A 21,865-nucleotide genomic window follows, 5' to 3' on the forward strand; every position below is an offset into this window, starting at 1 on the left:
ACTTCTTCATATTTCACATCTTTGACTTGATTCTTGTGATCCTCTGGTCTGCTGTTGGGAGTCTGTATAATATTCTTTATTTCAGTCAGTGTATGCTTAATTTCTAGTTGGTCCTTTTTCATATCCTCGAGGGTCTCACTAGATTTATTGAGGGTCTCACTAAATTTATCGGCGGTTTCTAGAAAATTCTTGAAAAACCTTATAAGTTTGGTTTTGAACTCTATATCCAGTAGTTTGCTTTCCTCCATTTCTGTCATTTGTGACCTGTTTCTTTGTCTCCGCATTTTTTATGCTTCCCTGTGTTGATAGAGTGGCTTTCTGTGCTAGGTATCCTATAGGGCTCAGTGGCTCAGCCTCCCCAATTACCTAAGGTGGACAGTCTTGATGCACCCCTTTGTGGGCTTTGTGCACAGTCTTGTTGTATTTAAGCCTTGATTGTTGTAGGTATCACTGGGAGGAATTGACCTCCAGGCCAATTGGCTGTGAGAATCAGCTGTGTCTACAGTGGGGGAACTTCTGTGCTGGAGACACCCTTAAAAAAACTCTGACCACTGGGTGCACTGGCTCTTGGATCTCTAAGGAGGTGCTAATTTAGCCTCTGCCTGAGGCTACCCAGCAGTAGCTACGGAGAGATCTGCAGATTCCTCTTCTTATTTTGGGATTTGGAGTTGCCCGGATGAGGCCCAGCTGTGAACCAGTGCAAGCTGCTGTGGGGCCTTGGGCCTTCTTTTGGATGTTCTGGGTCTCTCTGACCCAGCTGCAGTTTGTTAGGTAATTTTAGATTGCAAAGGGCCAGGCCATTCATATGCAAAAGCCTCTGCACACAGCTTGGGTGGGGCAGGGTCTCAGGGAATCAACAGGGTGGAGCAAACAGCTATGGCTGATCCTCAGCCCTGCCTTAAGAGGCCCGGGGTCTCAGTGTCTCAGTAATCGCTGCAAGCACCTTTGAGAGAAAGCCGCCCTCGAGTTCCGACCAATGCCAGACAGTCCAGTTTCTCCTGGTATGAGTCTGGGTCCCTAGAGACTTGCCCAAAACTGGAGTTCAGAGCAGTCGGGAACTTGTGTCTCCCTCCAGTTTGAAAAAGACAACCGTGTCCTCAGTTGCCAGCCCTTTCCAGGTGTGCCTCTGTACCTCTGCACTTTACTTCCGCACCACCTCTGAGTCTTGGTGTGCTTTTCTCTTTCCTTCTAGTTGTAGAATTTCCACTCAGGTTCTGGATGATGTCCGTTTTGTCTTTTAGTTGTATTTTTGAAGTGGTTGCGTTAGGCAGCAATTTCTGGTGTTTACCTTTGCCACCATCTTGGTTTCTCCTCTAGGAGTTCTTTAGGTAAATTAGGGTTCTCTTTATTTTTATTATTTGGTATAAAATGTTTGATTATGTCACTGGGAGTCTTTTTTCTGTTAAGGAAGAGTATCATAATTATTTGGTACCAATTATGTGCAAGAAACTTAAGGAGATATGACAGGATTTTTAACTTCAAAGGCTTAATATCAAACTGACTATTAGAGTACATACCAATATAATCTGGTATATGGTAGGTGGCAAATGAGTGGTGCTCCAAGTGTTAATGATGAATTGGTTATTAAAGGTTTCACAAAGGATGTAGGATATGAGTCAGGCCTAAATAAGACAGACGAGTTAAGAGGCCATTCTAGGTATAAGGACTAAGAATGGATGTTCCTTGTACTAGCTTTTTAAAACATGGATTTAAGTAAGGAGTTGATATTGAAGGGGCTCAAATGATAAGCTAAAGAGTTTAAACTAGGTGTATTGGTTAATAATTTGGATTTTGTAATAAAAGAAAACACGATAATTTCAAGAGAAACATCAAAAGTGCTTTACTCAAAGTAATGTCCATCGCTAGCTACACATTTTCCCCATCTTTCAGGTAATTTATGGATACCATCCCAATAGAACTTTTCTTGTTTTAAGACAAACCATTCAAAGACCCAATTTTCCACTTCTTTGTATGTTTTGAAGTGCTGCTGAGAAAGTGCGTGTGCCATATATTGTAACAAGTGGTAATCTGAAGGAGCAAGGTCTGGTGAATACAGCGAGTGGGTTAATATTTCCCAGGCAAGATCTTTTAACGTGTCTTTAACTGGTTTTGAAGTATGTGATGGTGTGTCATCATGAAGCAGAATTACTTTGCCGTGTTTTCTGGCACATTCTGGTAGTTTCACGATTAAAGCGTGGTTCAAATTGATTATTTGTTGTCGGTAGCGATCAGTATTAATGGTTTCACCTGGTTTTAGAAGCTCATAATACACCACACCTTCCTGATCCCACCAAATGCAGAGCATTTGGCCTTGCAGTCGATGTTGATGGTTGACCTGGATCAACCCATGATTTTGTGCATTTGGGATTCTCAAAATAAATCCACTTTTCATCGCCAGTCACACAATTCAATGCGAAAAAGACTTCCTTTCGTGCTGTTGAAGCAACAATTTACTGATGACTTTTTGGTTTTCCATTCATCTTTCGTTCAGTTGATGTGGCACCCATTTTCCTTCCTTTAAAATCTTTCCCATTGCTTGTAAAGGATCAGAAATTGTTTGCTGAGCAACATTTAATCTTTCTGCAAGTTGTTTTTGAGTTTGACATGCATCTTCATCCAATAATGCTTGTAATTGTTGGTCTTCAAACTTTTTTGGTTGACCTGGACGTTCTTTGTCTTTCACATCGAATTCATCACTTTTAAAGCGTTTAAACCAGTTTTCACAAGTATCTTGAGATGGAGCATGTTCACCATAAGCTTCTGAAGTATTCTGCAGCACTTTTCTTCAAAAGAATGAATTAGAACTTCCTGCAAATGCTCTTTTTTTGGCACAAAATTCGACATTTTAAAGTGTAAAAATATCTATGATGTTCACACCTTCAGAAAACTTGACATATGAAGTTTTGAAGCTTGCTGTCAATACAACAAAGTAGCATACATATCAAATCACATATATATCAACATATGTGTAACTCCCATCTAGTGAAAAAAATCCGCATTATTAACCGGTACCCCTAGTAATTGGAAAGTAGAAAATAGTTTTGAGCAGTGGATGGTGATAAATAAGATTATAGTCCAGCTGGTGTTGCTCAGTGGTTGAGCATCTACCTATGAACTAGAAGGTCACCGGTTTGAAATCTAGTCAGGGCACATGCCCGGGTTGCAGCTCAATCCCCAGTAGAGGGCATGCAGGAGGCAACTGATCAATGTTTCTCACTCTAGCCAGTTTGGCTCAGTGGATAGAGCATCGGCCTGCAGACTAAAGGATCCCAGGTTTGATTCCAGTTGAGGGCACATGTCCAGATTTGGGCTCGATCCCCAGTGGGAGGTGAGCAGGAGGCAGCCAATCAATGATTCTCATCATTGATGTTTCTATCTCTCCCTCCCTCTCCCTTCCTCTCTGAAATCAATAAAAATACATATATTTTTAAAAAATGTTTCTCATTGATGTTTCTATCCCTCTCCCTTCCTCCTAAAATCAATAAAACCATTTTTTAAACTGATATTTTGAGAGAGAGAATGGGAGAGAGAGAGAGAGAAACATTGATGTGAGGGCAAAACATCAATCAGTTGCCTCCTGCACAGTCCCTACTGGGGATTGAGCCCAAAACCCTGGCATGTGCCCTGACCAGGACTCGGACCAGTAACCTTTTGGTGCACAGGACTACACCCAACCTACTGAGCCATACTGGCCAGGGCAATAAAAACATATAAAAAAAGAAAAGAAATAGGATTGTTAAAATTTCTGTTGTTCAATTAGTTTTCCTTCTTAAATGAGAGGCACCACATAAAGTGATATTGACTATCTTTCATTAACTATGGATTAGACTGTACTAATATCCCATGCATAGGTTAGAAAATTGATATATATTTTCAATATATTTTTATTGATTTCAGAGAGGAAGGGAGAGGGAGAGATAGAAACATCAGTGATGAGAGAGAATCATTGATTGGCTGCCTCTTGCACTCCCCCTACTGGGGATTGAGCCCACAACCCAGGCATGTGCCCTGACTGGAATCGAACCCAGGACCCTTTGGTCCACAGGCTAATGCTCTATCTACTGCTAGGGCAGAAAGTTGGTATCTTAAATGTGAGTTTTTGCCATATTTGTGGGAAATAAAGTTATTGTTCTGATCTACAAGCAGGTGTTACAATTACCCTTTTCCCAGCTGAAGGCAGTTTTTGGCTTTCTGCAGGTTTCTAACCTTGAATGCTGTGTTTTTCTAATGTATACACGCAAGTGTACAAGGAAAATGAGAGCTGTGGGTGATTACTTCACATAATGTTAAAGTCTCAGTGCAATGGAGAAAATTAATGACAAGCATTATAAAAATAAACTCCATTTGTTAGAAAAACAGAGTGAACACAAATAAAATAGGAAGAGCAACAGACAAGGTAGTACAGTTTTCCAAATTTTATAAATGAGACTATTATGTGAGTGATAATTGATGAAAATTTGGGAGATAGTTGAATGCTCAAAATTGTTTAGATAGGCTGACATACTTTTTCTGTCTTCAAAAATTTTTATAGTATAAGGGAAGAAAGTATAGCCTGACAGTTTCTCATAGAGACACACTCCTATCAGTTAAGATGGGATTATCTACATAAGACATTGTAAATTGTATTTCCACTTTACTAATATTATGTGAGGAACTTTGGGTAAATAAAGATAATTGGAGAATATTAGATACAATTGAAAATATGAAAAAGAATGAGGAAAAATATAAATTCATAATTTTACTCATGTAGGATATGCAGTAATGCTGACCTCGTCTCATCACCCTGATCTTTTTACCTTAATTTGCTTTATTGCATACATAATCATGCAGCTCTTTTCTTCCTTAAAGTTTTAAGGAAAATATTTAATGAAAGTGAAACATAACTGTGTTTAGTGGTAAGAATATATATTTTTTTGTTAAGGATATTTACTTGGATTATAAAAAATAGCATCAAAATTATCTCATTGTATACTTTTGTTTTGGGCTCGGTCCTGATTTGGGACACTGGAGAATTCCCACAGGAATGAGGTTGGTTTAAGACTTTGTTTCTCAGCTTTATTTTCACTTTGGATTTGTGCACAGGATTAGTTTCAGGTACTTTTTCTTTGTATACTCGGTGCACAGTGAAACTAGACCAAAAGTTGAGCTTTCCAAAGTTTTAGTCTAGGACTGCTTAGTACTACTAGGGTTTTGAAAAGTCCTTTATAGAAGAAGTCTCTGTCATTCAGTAACTTGTCTTGGATTGTGTGATTGCTGTCAGTGTTTGATAAATGGTGGGGTTGGAGGAGGGGGAGAGTGAGTAACCTCATTTCTGATAGATTCTGTCCAAAGTAAAAGGAAGAGCTTTTGTCCTCAGTTTATTTAACTAGATTTAACCCTACCATATCTGTCTGTTACCTAGTGATAAAAAAGCCAACAAATAATTTTCTTTTGGGCCATATGTATAGTATTAGAAGAGAGCCTTTTATATTAAAGGCTTGTGTGTTCCCTTAGCTGCCATGGTGAACAGCCTACTGAGCTTATGTTACCTGATGAATAACTAGTCCAGATGGCTAAACTGTTGGAAGATATAAAACCAAAGCCAGTTACAGGAAACTATCCACTTTGCTCATTTGGGGGTAAGATCCATTGTGGTAACTTTCTCAATTTGTTTTAAAATTTAATTTTTAACTGTTTTCTTGATTTTTACCTAGGTTACAAAATATCCGTCTATGCTCGAGACCTACAGACTACATGTCCTACAAGAACGATCCAATGGTTTTTCATCCCTTGAAGATACATTAGAAGCATAAATATGGTGCCAAAAGAACTTTCTACCCTTCTCTGACTACGGTTCATTTGGACATACTTTTGTATTGAAAAGAGGTATACAGCCTGAAGCTATTCATTGTGGAGAGACTCTGTCGGGTAGGATAATGGACCATCCTAGTAGGGAGAAGGATGAAAGACAACGGACCACTAAACCCATGGCACAAAGGAGTGCACACTGTTCCCGACCGACTGGCTCCTCAACATCCTCTGGGGTTCTTATGGTGGGACCCAACTTCAGGGTTGGCAAGAAGATAGGGTGTGGGAACTTCGGAGAGCTCAGATTAGGTAAGAACTTGATTATATCCGTGACTTCCACTAACTACAGCAGTAGTTATAATAGGCAGTGGTGTGTTTCACAGCAAGTGGTTTATAATTTTATGAGAAATTCTCTTAATTAAGAATTCTCTTAAGAACTAAAGAATTGCCGAGACCGGTTTGGCTCAGTGGATAGAGCGTCGGCCTGCGGACTGAGGGGTCCCTGGTTCGATTCCGGTCAAGGGCGTGTGCCTGGGTTGCGGGCACATCCCCAGAGGGATGTGTGCGGGAGGCGGCTGATCGATGTTTCTCTCTCATCGATGTTTCTGACTCTCTATCTCTCTCCCTTCCTCTCTGTAAAAAATCAATAAAATATATATTTAAAAAAAAAAAAGAACTAAAGAATTTGTGAATGGGATAGTCATTATCAGTTATAATTGTTATGCAAGGTTCATGTCTATGTGTATAGGCTTTTAAATTTTCCACCAATATTTTGGTGTAGGGAGATCTGCATACAGATAACAATAAAATGAAGATTCTGATTTAGTTGGCCTAAAAGTTAGAGCCCTAAATGTTGTCTTTCTAACAGACTTCCAGGTACTCTAGATGGTGCTGGCCCTGGAAACCCACACCTTGAGAAGGGAGTAAGGTCTTGTTTTAATTCAAACCTTGCCCCTGATAAGGCAATAGTTCCCAAATTTAATCTGCAAGGATATATTCATCCTGTTCAGAGAGGCTTCCAACTGATACTATGTTTGCATTTCTTCCTGGAAGTCCCAGCATCAGGATTGGGCTAAAATTTCAGGGAGAAATTACGCAAATGTTTTTTTCCCAACCAAGGAAATTGATTTTTTTTTAAAAAACCTCACATGAGGATATGTTTTTCATTGATTTTAAGGGAGAGAGGGAGACACATCAATGTGAGATAGAAACATCGATAGGTTGCCTCATGCATGTGTCCCAGTTGGGGATCGAACCTGTAATCGGGTATGTGCCCTAACCTGAAATCGAACCAGTCACCCTTCAGTGCACAGGACGACACTTTAACCACTGAGCAACACTGGCCAGGGTATGTGGAAATGGATTTTTTAATTTAAAGTATAAATTTATGAGTGAGATGATGAATAATGACAAAATCAACCAGTTTGAAGTTGTGAAATTGTGAAGAGGGTATATTGGCTGTTTATTTATAATTCACCTCCTAGGTGAATGAAGAAGAGAAAATGAAAGATCTTATAAATGTATGAAGGTGGACATCAGCTTCAAGAATGAAGAGGTCCCCTTTTAGGCTAAAGTGTTTTCCTTTTCTTCATAAACATTGAGGCTATGATTATTATGAAGATTCCTTTTAGGAGACTTTGGCCCTTGGGGGAATGGGAGTATAGGGTATTGCTTATTACCTCTGCTGCTTCTAATGATTCTGCAAAAGAAGATGGAAAAAGTCTTACCTTTGATCCTCCATCGAGAGATTCAGGGAAACATCATTGCACTAGCCAGAGATCACTGGCTGCAAAATTGATCACTGGAGCTGAGAATGAATTTATTTTTATTGGTAGAAGGTAGGATAATGAAAGGCTCTTCACATTTAGTGGTATTCATGTTCAGGTTAGCAAAGCCAGCAGATGCTTCTGAGAATAGGAGTAATGTGTACAATTTCATACTGAGTTCCTAGCAACTACTGAATTGCTTTAGCAACTAGTTTAATGAACATTCACTTACATAATGGATTGACTGCTCCAGCATCACAGTAGTATTTGAATTAAATGAATTATGACATAAATATCCACAAAATTACTGCTGAGAGGCAGTTTATAATGCATATAAATCCATGAACAGGCAAACCTTGTTCTCCAACGTCTCTTATCTCAAACAATTCCCTTCTCCACCTGACAGCCCTTTCATGCTGTTACCTGTCACACATCTCTCAGGCGACAAAGGAGAAAATGTGAGAAAATATGAGTCAGTTTACCGCTATTAACATTTCAGGATATTGTGCTGTGAATATTTTCATGTATTTTGCTTTTGTTACTGCTTATTATTATTAAATTTTCATTTTTTAATGTACATTTCATTTCCTTTTTGTTAAATTTTCATTTACATTTTATGTTCTTTTTGTTTTTAAAGTTTATTAGAAAAACAGTACATTAGACATGTACTGTATCTAAGAAAGGTTAAAACAGGAAATAATTTGGGTGTCTGGAACAAATTAATTCACTTTACATTATTCCTAATAGGAAAAAATGATTTGGTTTTCAAACAAATCACTTCTTGAACAGCCTTTGGAATGAATTAAGTTCAAGAACCGAGGTTCCATTGTTCTAATACATGCAACAAAACAGATGAATCACAGAATGTTAAGCAAAAGAAGGCAGACACAAAAGAGAGGTTTATTATATAATTACATTCAGAGATATTTAAAATAGGCCAAACTAATTTCTTGCGATTACAATCAAAATAGATTATTTTGGGTGGCGATAGATGAGGGTTATTGATTGTGAAGAGGCACAAGAAAACTTACTAGCGTGCTGAAAATGTTCTCTCCCAAGGTAGTTACATGGTCATGTGTATGGATATGTAAAAATACACTGAGCTGTGTGCTTTGTGCACTTTACTTCATGTTAGTTACACCTCAATAAAAAAGAAAAATAAGTGTTAAAATTATTTAAAGGCATATCATTTGTACAAGAGGATTAAAGTTTGATTTTAAGAGTATGTGTCAGTGATCCTTATACAGCTTTTCACCTGTTCCTCAGGAGAAGCTGCTTCCTAATTATTGAAAGGTCCCGGATTCGATTCCGGTCGAGGGTACGTGCTTTGGTTGCAGGCTCGATCCCCGGCCCTGGTCGGGGTGTGTGCCGGAGGCAACCATTTGGTGTGTCTCTGTCACACCGATGTGTCTCTCTTATCTCTCCCCCTCCCACTCTCTCTAAAAATCAATGGAAAAGATATTCTCAGGTGAGGATTTAAAAAAAAAAGGCTTCTTGATTTAACTACTAATTGCCTCAAGTTCTTTGGTTGGATTTTACTTTTTTTTTTTTTAATTAAATCTTTATTGTTCAGATTATTACATTGGTTCCTCTTTTTTCCCACCATAACTCCCCTCCACCCAGTTCCCACCCCACCCTCTGCCCTCACTCCCCACCCACTGTCCTCATCCATAGGAGCACGATTATTGTCCAATCTCCTCCCGCACCCCCCACACCCTTTCCCCCGCCAAGAATAGTCAGTCCATTCCCTTTCTATGTCCCTATTACAATCACCAGTTCATACTGTTCATCAGATTATTTATTCACTTGATTTTTAGATTCACTTGTTGATAGATGTGTATTTGTTGTTCATCATTTGTATCTTTACCTTTTTCTTCTTCTTCCTCTTCTTAAAGGATACCTTTCAGCATTTCATATAATACTGGTTTGGTGGTGATGAACTCCTTTAGCTTTTTCTTATCTGTGAAGCTCTTTATCTGACCTTCACTTCTGAATGATAGCTTTGCTGGATAAAGTAGTCTTGGTTGTAGGTTCTTGGTACTCATCACTTTGAATATTTCTTGCCACTCCCTTCTGGCCTGCAAAGTTTCTGTTGAGAAATCAGCTGACAGTGGTATGGGTACTCCCTTGTAGGTAACTGATTTTCTTTCTCTTGCTGCTTTTAGGATTCTCTCTTTGTCTTTTGCTCTTGGCATTTTAATTATGATGTGTCTTGGTGTGGTCCTCTTTGGATTCCTTTTGTTTGGGGTTCTCTGCGCTTCCTGGACTTGTACGTCTATTTCTTTCAGCAGGTAGGGGAAGTTTTCTGTCATTATTTCTTCAAACAGGTTTTCAATATCTTGCTCTCTCTCTTCTTCTGGCACCCCTATAATTCGGATGTTGGTACGCTTGAAGCTGTCCCAGAGGCTCCTTACACTATCTTCGTATTTTTGGATTCTTTTTTCATTTTGCTTTTCCGGTTGGGTGTTTTTTGCTTCTTCGTATTTCAAATCTTTGACTTGATTCTTGCGATCCTCTGGTCTGCTGTTGGGAGTCTGTATAATATTCTTATTTCAGTCAGTGTATGCTTAATTTCTAGTTGGTTGTTTATCACAACATCGAGGGTCTCGCTAGATTTCTTGAAGATCTCAATACATTTATCGGCGGTCTCACCAGTCTTTTCGAGGGCCTTACGAAATTTATCGGCGGCTTCTAGACAGTTCTTTAAAGACCTTAAAAGTGTGGTTTTGAACTCTATATCCTGCAGTTTGCTTTCCTCCATTTCTGTCATTTGTGTCCTGTTTCTTTGTCTCGGCATTTTTTATGCTTCACTGTCTCGATAGGGTGCCTTTCTGTGCTAAGTGCCCCAATTACCTGAGGTAGACACTCTTGGTGCACCCCCTTGTGGGCTTTGTGCACAGTCTTGTTGTAATTAAGCCTTGATTGTTGTAGTTATCACTGGGAGGAATTGACATCCAGGCCAATTGGCTGTGAGAATCAGCTGTGTCTGCAGTGGGAGAACTTCTGTGCTGGAGACACCCCTCTGGGGCAAGACTTGCTTCAGTGGGGCTTTGGTGCTCACTGAGTCTGCCCCCTGAGTGTGTCCTTTATGTTCCCACGGAGCTGCAAACTGGATGGTCCCAGTCTGACCTCTGGGCTTCCTGGCTCCTGGATCTCTAGGGAGGGGCTAATCTAGCCTTTGCCTGAGGCTATCCAGCAAAAGCCTTCCTGCAGGGCTTGGGCGGGGCAGGTCCCATGGGATCAACAGGGCGGGGCTAGCAGTTATGGCTGCTCTCAGTCTTGCCCTCAGAGGCTCTGCTTCTCAGTGTCCCGGTAATCGCTGCAAGCCCCTCGGAGAGAAAGCTGCCCTAGGGTTCTGACCGATGCCAGACAGTCCCGCTTCTCCCGTATGAGTCTGGGTCCCTAGAGACTCCCCCGGAACTGGAGCTCAGAGCCTGAGACTCCCTCCCGATTGAAAACGACAACCGAACCTTCAGCCGCCAGCCCGCTCCGCATGCACTCCACACCTTAGTATTTTACTTCCGCACTGCGCCTCCTCTGAGTCTCGGTATGCTTTTCTCTTTCCTTCTAGTTGTAGAATTTCCACTCAGCCAGCCTTCCTGTGGTTCTGGGTGATGTCCATTCCGTCTTTTAGTTGTATTTTTGAAGTGGTTGTTCGAGGCAGCAAACTCTGGTGTTTACCTATGCCGCCATCTTGGGTGTCTCCCGGATTTTACTTTTTATAAGTTCTAGGTAGTAACTTATAAATGTACTACTTTCACTTTAGTTAGCTAGAGATCTAACTAAAACTGAGAACCCGAGGCTGTATGTCCCTTTATTGGTGTGACTGAGAACTGAGACGCTGGTTCTTTGAAATAGTGCTGTGTCTGATGAAGCTTACGGTAAATGTTGTCTCTGTAGGTGACTTACTGAAACAGGAAGTCTTCATGTAGTGGTTTTTATGGGCAGTATCACATCCAGGACTGCTGTTTCAAATGGGCTGAGTTTAGGTGTAAACTCAGTTTTTGTAAGTTCCAAAAACTACTATGTAATGCGGGGTGTTTTTTTGTTGTTGTTTTTTTTAACAACACTGAAAGAACCCATAGCCAAGAAGGGAGCTTTGGGAAGCATTGTGGATTTTGTGCAACAGATGCTAAAAGTTTTGGGATTGTGCCATCTCATCAATGGTACTTTTTACCTGTTAAACTGCCTGTCTCTCTCACATATAAATCAGATATATCAATATTTATCTGAAGCAGTCATTCATTTTAAATGGGCAGAATTTTAACTGTATGTAATTAAGTTCTTCCAGAGCAAATGTTTGAGTACTCTCTCAGGATAGTGGTTGAGTGATTGTCTAGCTTTCCACATGTGGCAGCATTTTGTGTTGTCCTGTTCGGTCTAAATGATGTTCTCTAACAAAGGAATTTATTAGAGTAATGCATAGCTCAAGAGAATTATCCAGTCACCTCCAGTGCCTCTTAGGTGTAAGGATAATTGCTTTGTCAGAGGGTGACATGTGTTCAGTTCTTCGATGCCCTCAGAGAAAAAAAGCAAACGTAAGCAAGCTAGCGATTTGTGATATATCAACCATCATGTTTAGTGTTACAGAGGCTGTTTCATCTATTATATTTCTGTGAGTATATTCTTTTATATAGATATGAAAATTGAAGATGAGGGGCATTTCAAAATTAGTCTATTATTTTTAGATTTCATGAGAACTTGGAGGAAGGCATCCTGGTAGAGTGGAATGACTATTGCCTACTCTCTTGGTTCTCTTTCTGTTCTCTACTGATTGAACATAATTTTTGACCCTTCTCTTTTCCTTATCCCTCATGATTACATGTGGTTAGATTTTTCTTCAAAATGCCTTCTGGCCAGGTAGCTCAGTTGGTTAGAGCATTGTCCCAATATGCCAAGGTTGCAGGTTCAATCCCCAGTCAGGGCACATACAAGAAGCAACCAGTGCATGCATAAATAAGTGGAACAACAAAATGCCTTGATTATAAATCCTGTTTTTAAGTCATTCTCTTTCAGAAAGTATTGCCTCATACCTACAATAATAAAAGTAATAAAAATTAGACTTATCTATCACCTTGTAGTTTACAAAGTACTTTCATATAATTTTCATGTAATTTTCATAATCACACTGTATATGGTAGATACCATTTAAATGTTCTGCTATAAAAACTTCCTATTTATTTTACTTGTAGGTATCCTCTCTTATACACTGGGGCCAGATGAGTACTTTAAAAATACAGCTTTCACCATTATGCTTTTCCTCTTAGCTAATGAGATCTTTGGTGGTTTCAAAGCATGTTGAATAATAAAATCAAAAGTCCTATATTTGCATTTAGAATTATCCATAATTTGATAACCAGCCTTCTTTTTTTATTGTCCTGGAACTTTCTCAGAAGAACCTTCTTTGTATATCAAGTCAGATTGGTTCGCTTCAGCAAACATCTGTTACCTCTTATATATCAGATACTATCTTATTGCTAGGGATAAAAAGATTAGTTGAACATTCTTCTTGTCCTTTGGAAATTTGTGTCTAATGGAGGTAAAAAGATATATGCATAGCTAATTGTAATATATGTGGAAGTTTATGGAACTGGGTGCTGCCTCAGTTCTTTATAAAGTATATTTAGAAAAGGGATATTTTAAAGGAATGCCCCCAAAATGGGAGAGTAGATAAAAACAGATGAGAAATGTTAACAAAATTTTGGAAGCTGGAAAGCAGATAGCTAAGTGGTAGCTGATTTAGCAGTCCAGAGAAAGCTGAATGATTGAAAGGGTAGGCCAGTTTGTAACATAAAATACACCGGATAGGCTCAAGAATTGGAGACACTAGGAACTTCAGAAAGTTAGGATGCAAAAGGAGCCCAAAATAGGAAGCCTAGTTGCAGGTCTATATGTGAAGCTGTTGGATAACTAAACCTCTTCCTTCCTGGCATCACCTCCCCCTGCAGCTTCCCTTTCCCATCCTCACGGGAGATGGAAGGTTTACACTGTTGAAGGTGAACTACACTGAAAACTGGCCTTGGCTGAACCTGGGGAAAATGAGAAAAAGTTACCCACTGATTAGTGAGAAACCCCCTCCCTCCTAGACTCTGGAAGAAACAAATCCAAAGTGCTTGGGATTTCTTTGAACACTTTTTCTTCAAAAGAAATATGTGCATAATTTCTATAATATAGTTAAGTTGTTTTATTGTGACCAAACCATTTTCAGCCTATACCATCTACTTTCTCATTTTTTGTTAGATTGCTCATGTAGTTTCTTCTCCTGAGATGCCTTTCTACCTTCTTCAACTTAAAATCCTTCTAATTTTTTTACTCTTGGGAGAGGTGGCTAGAAGGAACTGCCTGGGACTCTAGCAGCCCTTTTCTCACTCAGCCACAATCTCCGCTGTGTTTTTTGTTTGTTTCGTTTTGTTTGTTTTGTATGTGTGTTTATTAATTTGAGAAAGAAACATCGATTTGTTGTTCCATTTAGTTGTGTATTCATTGATTGTTTCCTGTATGTGCCCTGACTGGATATCGAACCCACAACCTGGGAATATGGGGACATTACTCTAACCAACTCAGCTACCCAGCCAAGGCTAATCTCTGCTGGTTTTTACAGCCAGAAGTTATAGGGACTTTTCTTCCTGGCATTGGAACCCTGGGTTGGGACCCCTCCCTCCTCAGCAGTGACTTCCACAGTTGAGATATTTATCCTGATTTTTATCTGCCACATGTTTGTGTGGTATACCAACCCATTCCATGTCTTCGCCCTTCCTACCAGTCTGGATGTGGCTTCTTTATATCCTTAGTTGTAGGGCTTCCACTCAGCTAGATTTCAAGTGGTTTTGAGTGATGATTGTTCTGTAGGTTAGTTATAATTTTGATGTCTATACAAGTAACTTTTAATCAGTTAAGGTTTGGGGTGTCTGAGATATGTAGAGCATGGTCTTAAGCACCATAGGACATTGATAGAACTCTTAGGTAAAATCTCTACTCCTCAAGATATTTGTAGTCTAGCTGACTAAGGTAGTACAAATATATAAGAAACAACATAAAGTCCAATGCAGTGACTATATATTGTATACAAAACACTAGGGAGGAATTGAAGCCTTCAAGAATCAATGGGGTTAGGGAGGTGAAGGTAGCTAAGTACCCAGCATGTAATATGGACTCATTCAGTGATAGTTATTGCTCTTATCCTCATCCTCACTGCCAAATTCCTATTCTAAATGTTTAGGAGAATATTGATTTTATTTATACAAGTAGAGAGCTTGAGAGGAAAAATTGTTATTATTTCAGGAAGAACTTTGAGATGTTTAAATGTTGTTAGAGAGCTGTTTCCTGCACATAGTGAAAGATACAGATCTAGAGTTTCTAGTGAAGGGTCAAAACAGCTTTGAGAATCATTTCCTTATATACAGTAGATAAGTTTTCCAAAAGGTGATTGGGACAATAGTTGGTTTTATTTCACACTGTTCTTTATACCAACTAATATTGACACTAAATACCATGATAAAAAATATAAAATCCCCATTTGTCAGTGAGTTGGAAAAATGAGGGTGTGTGTTTATTGTGCCAAGAGTTAAAATCTCTGTGTCTTTGAAATTCTAGATTTTTTTTTCTTGCTTAATCTCATGGTTTAATAGTTAGGGAATATTAAAAAATAAAATGTGCATATGTGAGAGAGATAAATAGATTTTAAAAATATTCTTATATCTAAATTTTCAAATTCTCAAGCTGTTTTTTGTTCTTGTCTTGCTGGGTCTTACCATCTTTATTTAGCATTTCAGTTATAAATCATGTTTTATATATGTGAACAGCTTTGGGAATGTGACCTTTCTCATGACCCTGTAAGCTATGATTTTGCTTTGTATTTCCCGGAATAAGTGTCACTAAAACATACATTTTGTTTTTTTTTCTAGGTAAAAACCTCTACACCAATGAATATGTAGCTATCAAACTGGTGAGTAGAATCTATATTTGTACTAAGTGTATTTTGGTGCTCTCACCCTCACATATATTTTTTTATAGGAAATAATTGTGAGCATTTACAAAAATACTGTTATTTTTCTCTTACATATGATCCCATAAAGTGATTTTCCTTCAACTATGTATAGTGTTACAGCATGAATTACTGTATACTATATAACATTAAATGATACTTACTATAGTTTAGCCATGATGAATCAAAAATAGTTAATAAAAAATTGCTGGAAGAAAAACAATCATTGCAAAACTAGTAATTTTTGTGAACTTTATACCTTTCACAGTGCTACTTAAAAGATAAAATCATTTCCCCTGGCCAGTGTTACTCACTTGGTTGAGCATTGTCCCAGGCACTGCAAGTTCACTAGTTCAGTTCCTAGTCAGGGCACATACCCAGGTTGTGGGTTTGATCCCTAGATGGGGTATGTTCAGGAGGCAATCAATCAATGTTTCTCTTACATCAATGTTTCTCTCTTCCTCCTTCCCTCACTTTCCCTTCCGCTCTCTCTCTAAAATCAATGACAACATATTTTTTAAAAAGATAAATTCATTTGAAAATTTTATCATTTTTGTGACTGATTCATTTTTAAAATGTAAGGTATTTATTAATATACTTAGTACAGAAATAAATTTGATCATCTAATCATTGTCTTCAAAAGCTGCCAAACATGAAAAGCACATCATGTGGTCAAATTTGAAGCAAAGAGAGGAGAACCAAGATGGTGGCATAGGTAAATGCAGATGCTGCCTCCCACAACCACATCAAAATTACAACTAAAATACAGAACAGCTATCATTCAAAACCACCTGAAATCTGGCTGAATGGAAGTGCTACAACTAGAGAAGTGAAGAAGAAAGCACATTGAGACTGGTAGGAGGGGCAGAGGTTCTGAAATGTGCTGGTCAGACACCCATGTGTGGCATTTTTTTAAATTGGGAGGGATATCTTAGCTGCAGAGGCCTCCCGTGAGGAGCAGAGGGTCCCATACCAGACGCCCAGCTCAGGGTTCCAGAGTTGAGAAGAGGAGCCCCCATAACTTCAGGCTATAACAACCAGCAGTTATTGTGGCTGAGGGACACGGAGGCTGCTGTAGACCCAGGCAGTTCCTCTTAAAGGGCTGGCAAATGAACTTACATGGACCCACTCCCTCTGAGCTCCAGCTTTGGGTCAGCAGCTTGGGGGATCCAGGAATATAGGGAGACACATGGGGAGGAACTGCATTATCTGGCATCAGAGTAAGAACTCAGGGACAGCTTTCTCCCAGACATGGGTTCTTTCATGGGGTCATTGTTCTTATGCTGAGACCTCCCCCGTTGCAGAGCTGACAAGCCATATATGAATTTCCATCAGCCTAACTCACACTGTTTGTTCCACCCTGGTGATTCCCTGAGACCCAGCCCCATTCAATTTGCAGCCTCACCCAAGCTGTTTGCAGCAGCTTTCCCATTTGTATGGCCTGTCCTGGCTCAGACTTCAGACTTTCCTAAAATCTCTCAAACAGCAAGCAGCTGGCATCAGCAAGACCTGGCACTAGCAACAGCCTGCCTTGCTTCACAGCTTGGCCGTTCCTGGGCACTTCTAAGCCCAACACAAGTAACAGCCACCTGCAGATCCTTCTGTAGCTCCTGACGTGTGGCCCCAGAGCCAGGCACCTGGTGGACAGCTTCAGACCATACCATATTAGAACTCTACATACCCATGAGCCATACACTCAAGGGGCAGACTCAGTGAGCACTAGAGCCCCACTGAAGCAAGTACTGCTCCACAGGGGTCTCTTCTGTAAAGCAACTCTTCCACTATAGTCCAAGCTGGTCCTCACAGCCATTTGGTCTGGAGGTCAGCTCCTTCCAGTGATGCCAATAGCAATCAAGACTCAACTACAACAAGAATGTGTACACAGCCCACACAGGGGCACACCTAGAGTGCCCAACTCGGGTGACTGGGGAGGCTGAGCCACTGTGCCCTACAGTACACCTACAACACAAGGCCACTCTACCAGTTCCAGGAGACATAGCAGCTCTACCTAATACATAGAAACAAGCACAAGGAAGCAGCCAAAATGTGGAGACAAGAAACATCACAAATGAAAGAACAGAAGAAATCTCCAGAAAAACACTAAGTGAAATGGAAGCAAGCAAACTATTAGATATAGAGTTCAAAACAATGGTTATAAGGATGCTCAAGGATCTTAATGAGAGCTTCAAGGGAGTTAGTGAGACTTTCAAGGATCTCAATGAGAATTTTAAAGACATGAAAAAAGGACCAGTCAGAAATTAAGCATACACTAACTGAAATAAAGAATAATTTATAGGGATTCAATAGTAGAGGAGAGGATTCTGAGAACCAAATCAACGATTTTGAATATGAGGAAGCAAAAAACAGCTGATCAGCAGAGCAGAAAGAAAAACGAATAAAAAAATATGAAGATAGTGTAAGGAGCCTCTGGGACAACTTTAAATGTACCAACATTAGCATTGTGGGGATGCCAGAAGGAGAAGCACCCATGTCTGGGAGAAAGCTGTCCCTGAGTTCTTACTCTGATGCCAGATAATGCAGTTCCTCCCCATGTGTCTCCCTATATTCCTGGATCCCCCAAGCTGCTGACCCAAAGCTGGAGCTCAGAGGGAGTGGGTCCATGTAAGTTCATTTGCCAGCCCTTTAAGAGGAACTGCCTGGGTCTACAGCAGCCTCCGTGTCCCTCAGCCACAATAACTGCTGGTTGTTATAGCCTGAAGTTATGGGGGCTCCTCTTCTCAACTCTGGAACCCTGAGCTGGGCGTCTGGTATGGGACCCTCTGCTCCTCACGGGAGGCCTCTGCAGCTAAGATATCCCTCCCAATTTAAAAAAATGCCACACATGGGTGTCTGACCAGCACATTTCAGAACCTCTGCCCCTCCTACCAGTCTCAATGTGCTTTCTTCTTCACTTCTCTAGTTGTAGCACTTCCATTCAGCCAGATTTCAGGTGGTTTTGAATGATAGCTGTTCTGTATTTTAGTTGTAATTTTGATGTGGTTGTGGGAGGCAGCATCTGCATTTACCTATGCCACCATCTTGGTTCTCCTCTCTTTGCTTCAAATTTGACCACATGATGTGCTTTTCATGTTTGGCAGCTTTTGAAGACAATGATTAGATGATCAAATTTATTTCTGTACTAAGTATATTAATAAATACCTTACATTTTAAAAATGAATCAGTCACAAAAATGATAAAATTTTCAAATGAATTTATCTTTTTAAAAAATATGTTGTCATTGATTTTAGAGAGAGAGCGGAAGGGAAAGCGAGGGAAGGAGGGAGAGCAAGATATTGAAAACCTATTTGAGGAAATAATGACAGAAAACTTCCTCTACCTGTTGAAAGAAATAGACTTACAAGTCCAGGAAGTGCAGAGAGTCAAACAAGAGGGGAGAAAAAGGAAGAAGAAGGAAGGAAAAATGGGAAGAAGATAAAAAATATGTACAATAAAATGGCAATAAATACATATCTATTGTCACTTGAATCTAAACATCAAACGAACAAGGAATCTAATAAACAAAATAAACTAGAAAAAATAGAATAGAAAAAAATAGAATAGAAAGAACCAGAGGCATGAAAACATGGAACAGGTGATGACTTTCAGAGGGAAGGGGATAGGGGTGTTGGGAAGAGATCAACCAAAGAACTTATATGCAAATATTACCTATGGACACAGATATTAAGGTGGTGAAGACTTGGAGCGGGGTAGGAACTGGGTGGAAGGGGGCAACAGGGGAGATATCTGTAATACTCTGAACAATGAAGATTTTTTAAAGATATGCCAAAAAAAAAGAAGTTTGAAGCAGAGTTTAATTCATTTTGTCAGTCTAATCTTATGAATAACTAATCTTTGCAAATAGCATCCTGTTAAAAAAGAATAATTATGTGATTTTAAGGATTAATAATTTTAGAACAAACAATTCTTTATCTTATATTTAAAGTTGATACAAAACCATTTCTAGCTTATATGAAATGTTTCATATGACTAGTTTCTATGAAACTTGCATAAATGTTTCTCTGCTTACTAAATCCTAGTAAGTTTCCCAGGATTTTCAGGTAGTTTGGGGATTTTTTAGTTGGAAGGCAGAGGAGTTAATGATTGAAGGACATACCTTGTGACAGTTGAATGCTGTTCTTTTCTAATGAATTGCACTTACTACTTCCACATCTGCTCTATGATTGGTCCATCTAGATTTTTCCTTCCAGAATCATTCTAGTCAACCTATTTAGATAAACTTGCATAACGTATTGTTGACATGACTGATAATTGCATTTCATTTTTAAATTTCATTAAGTTTTTAGGCTATTTTTATGGCAGAGTTAAAGCTGAAAATAGACAATGTTATCTAGTATAGTGTGTCTTAGTACTTCATTTCTCTTTCAAATCTTAAAGGCTTTTTAGAGGATAATCTTTTCTATAGGCCTCCTCTCTTGCTGTTGATCTGTATTCTTCATGGGAGATATAAGGCCCATAATTGAGCTCTTTTCATTGTAACAGCAAAATTGGCCTTAAGTGTTACAGTTCTATAAGGTAGCTGTCTGCTGTTGGTTTAGGATTTCAGGCAGGTATGTGTGTTCCAGAATAACCGTGATTCTGGCAAATAGCCTGCCCTCATTGGAAATGTAATCAGTACCTGGCACAGAAATACAAGGAAGTCCTGCTGGAACTGTTAGAGTTCTACTTTGTTTGGATCTTCATTGTGAGCTCTTGTTTCTTGGATATCTAGGAACCTTTTTAAAAAACCGTATATAGCCTAGATGGTGTGGCTTGTGTTGTGCAGTAGTTAAAGCATCAGCCTGTGCACCAAAGGATCTCGGGTTTGTTTCCCAGTTAAGGGCACGTACCTGGGTTGCAGATTCCATCCCTAGCCCTGTTCAAGGTGCATGCAGGAGGCAACCAATTGATGTGTCTCTCTCATATCAATGTTTCTCTCTTACTCTCTCCCTCTCCCTTCCACTCTCTCTAAAAACCAATGGAGCCCTAGCTAGTTTGGCTCAGCGGATAGAGCGTTGGCCTGCGAACTGAAGGGTCCCAGGTTTGATTCTGGTCAAGGGCATGTACCTGGGTTGCGGGCACATCCCCAGTAGGGGGCTTGCAGGAGGCAGCTGATCGATGTTTCTCTCTCATCGATGTTTCTAACTCTCTATCCCTCTCTCTCTTCCTTCCTCTCTGTAAAAAAATCAATAAAATATATTTTTTTAAAAAAACGATGGAAAAAATATCCTCAGGTGAGGATTAATAAAAAAAAAAAGAAAGAAAAGATAGATAAGGTGGACTTTATAAAAACTAAAAATTTATATAATATCAAAAGATTCTGCACAGAGTGAAAAGGCAACCCAGGAAATGGGAGGGAGAAAGTATTTGAAAATCACATATCTGATAAGAAATTGATATCTGGAATTTACCTTTTTAACCATTTTTAAGTGTACAGTTCAGTGGTATTAAGTTCATTCACATTGTTGAGCATCCATTCCAAAATTTTTTCATCTTCGTCAACTGAAATCCTGTACCCATTAAACACTAACTCCCTATTTTCCTCTGCCCCCAGCCCCTGGCAACCAAAATTCAACCTTCTGTTTCTATGAATTTGATGACTCTGTAAATGGGATGACGCAGTATTGTCCTTTTGTAACAAGCTTATTTCATTTAGCATAATGTCCTCAAGGTTCATCCCATGTTATAGCATGTGTCAGAATGTCCTTGTTATAGCTGAATAATATTCCATCTTATGTGTGAAACAAAATGTACCCACATTTTGTTTATCCATTTAGTTGTTGATAGATACCCAAGTTGCTTCCACCTTTTTTTTTTTAATAATTAAATCTTTATTGTTCAGATTATTACAGTTGTTTCTCTTTTTTCCCCCCATAGCTCCCTTACACCTGGTTCCCACCCCACCCCATGCCCTTACCCTCCCAACTGTCCTCATCTATAGGTGTACGATTTTTGGCCAGTCTCTTCCCTTATCCCTCACACCCCCTTCCCCCGAGAATTGTCAGTCCACTCCCTTTCTATGTCCCTGATTCTATTCTATTCACCAGTTTATTCTGTTCTTCAGATTTTTTATTCACTTGATTTTTATATTCACTTGTTGATAGATATGTATTTGTTGACACTTTGTTGTTCATAATTTTTATCTTTACCTTTTTCTTCTTCTTCCCTTTCTTAAAGAATACCCTTCAGCATTTCATATAATACTGGTTTGGTGGTGATGAACTCCTTTAGCTTTTTCTTATCTGTGAAGCTCTTTATCTGACCTTCAATTCTAAATGATAGCTTTGCTGGGTAGAGTAATCTTGGTTGTAGGTTCTTGCTATTCATCACT

At 39.3% G+C, this 21,865-nt stretch overlaps 1 protein-coding gene across 6 annotated transcripts in view; it reads left to right on the forward strand.

The window, feature by feature from the left end:
- CSNK1G1 (casein kinase 1, gamma 1) overlaps positions 1-21,865 on the forward strand; it is a 151,073-nt gene that overhangs the window by 45,174 nt on the left and 84,034 nt on the right. For all 6 annotated transcript variants that reach the window (XR_001361075.1, XM_005861063.2, XM_005861065.2 and 3 more), the window contains exons 2-3: positions 5,694-6,096; positions 15,458-15,498. Coding sequence is in view for 5 of the 6 variants with exons in the window: in XM_005861063.2 (XP_005861125.1) it covers positions 5,916-6,096; positions 15,458-15,498 (222 nt within the window). In the remaining variant the exon portion in view is untranslated. The remainder of the gene's footprint in view (positions 1-5,693; positions 6,097-15,457; positions 15,499-21,865) is intronic.

The sequence above is a fragment of the Myotis brandtii genome, unplaced genomic scaffold (genome assembly GCF_000412655.1).
Source record: "Myotis brandtii unplaced genomic scaffold, ASM41265v1 scaffold144, whole genome shotgun sequence".
Classification (NCBI taxonomy): domain Eukaryota; kingdom Metazoa; phylum Chordata; class Mammalia; order Chiroptera; family Vespertilionidae; genus Myotis; species Myotis brandtii.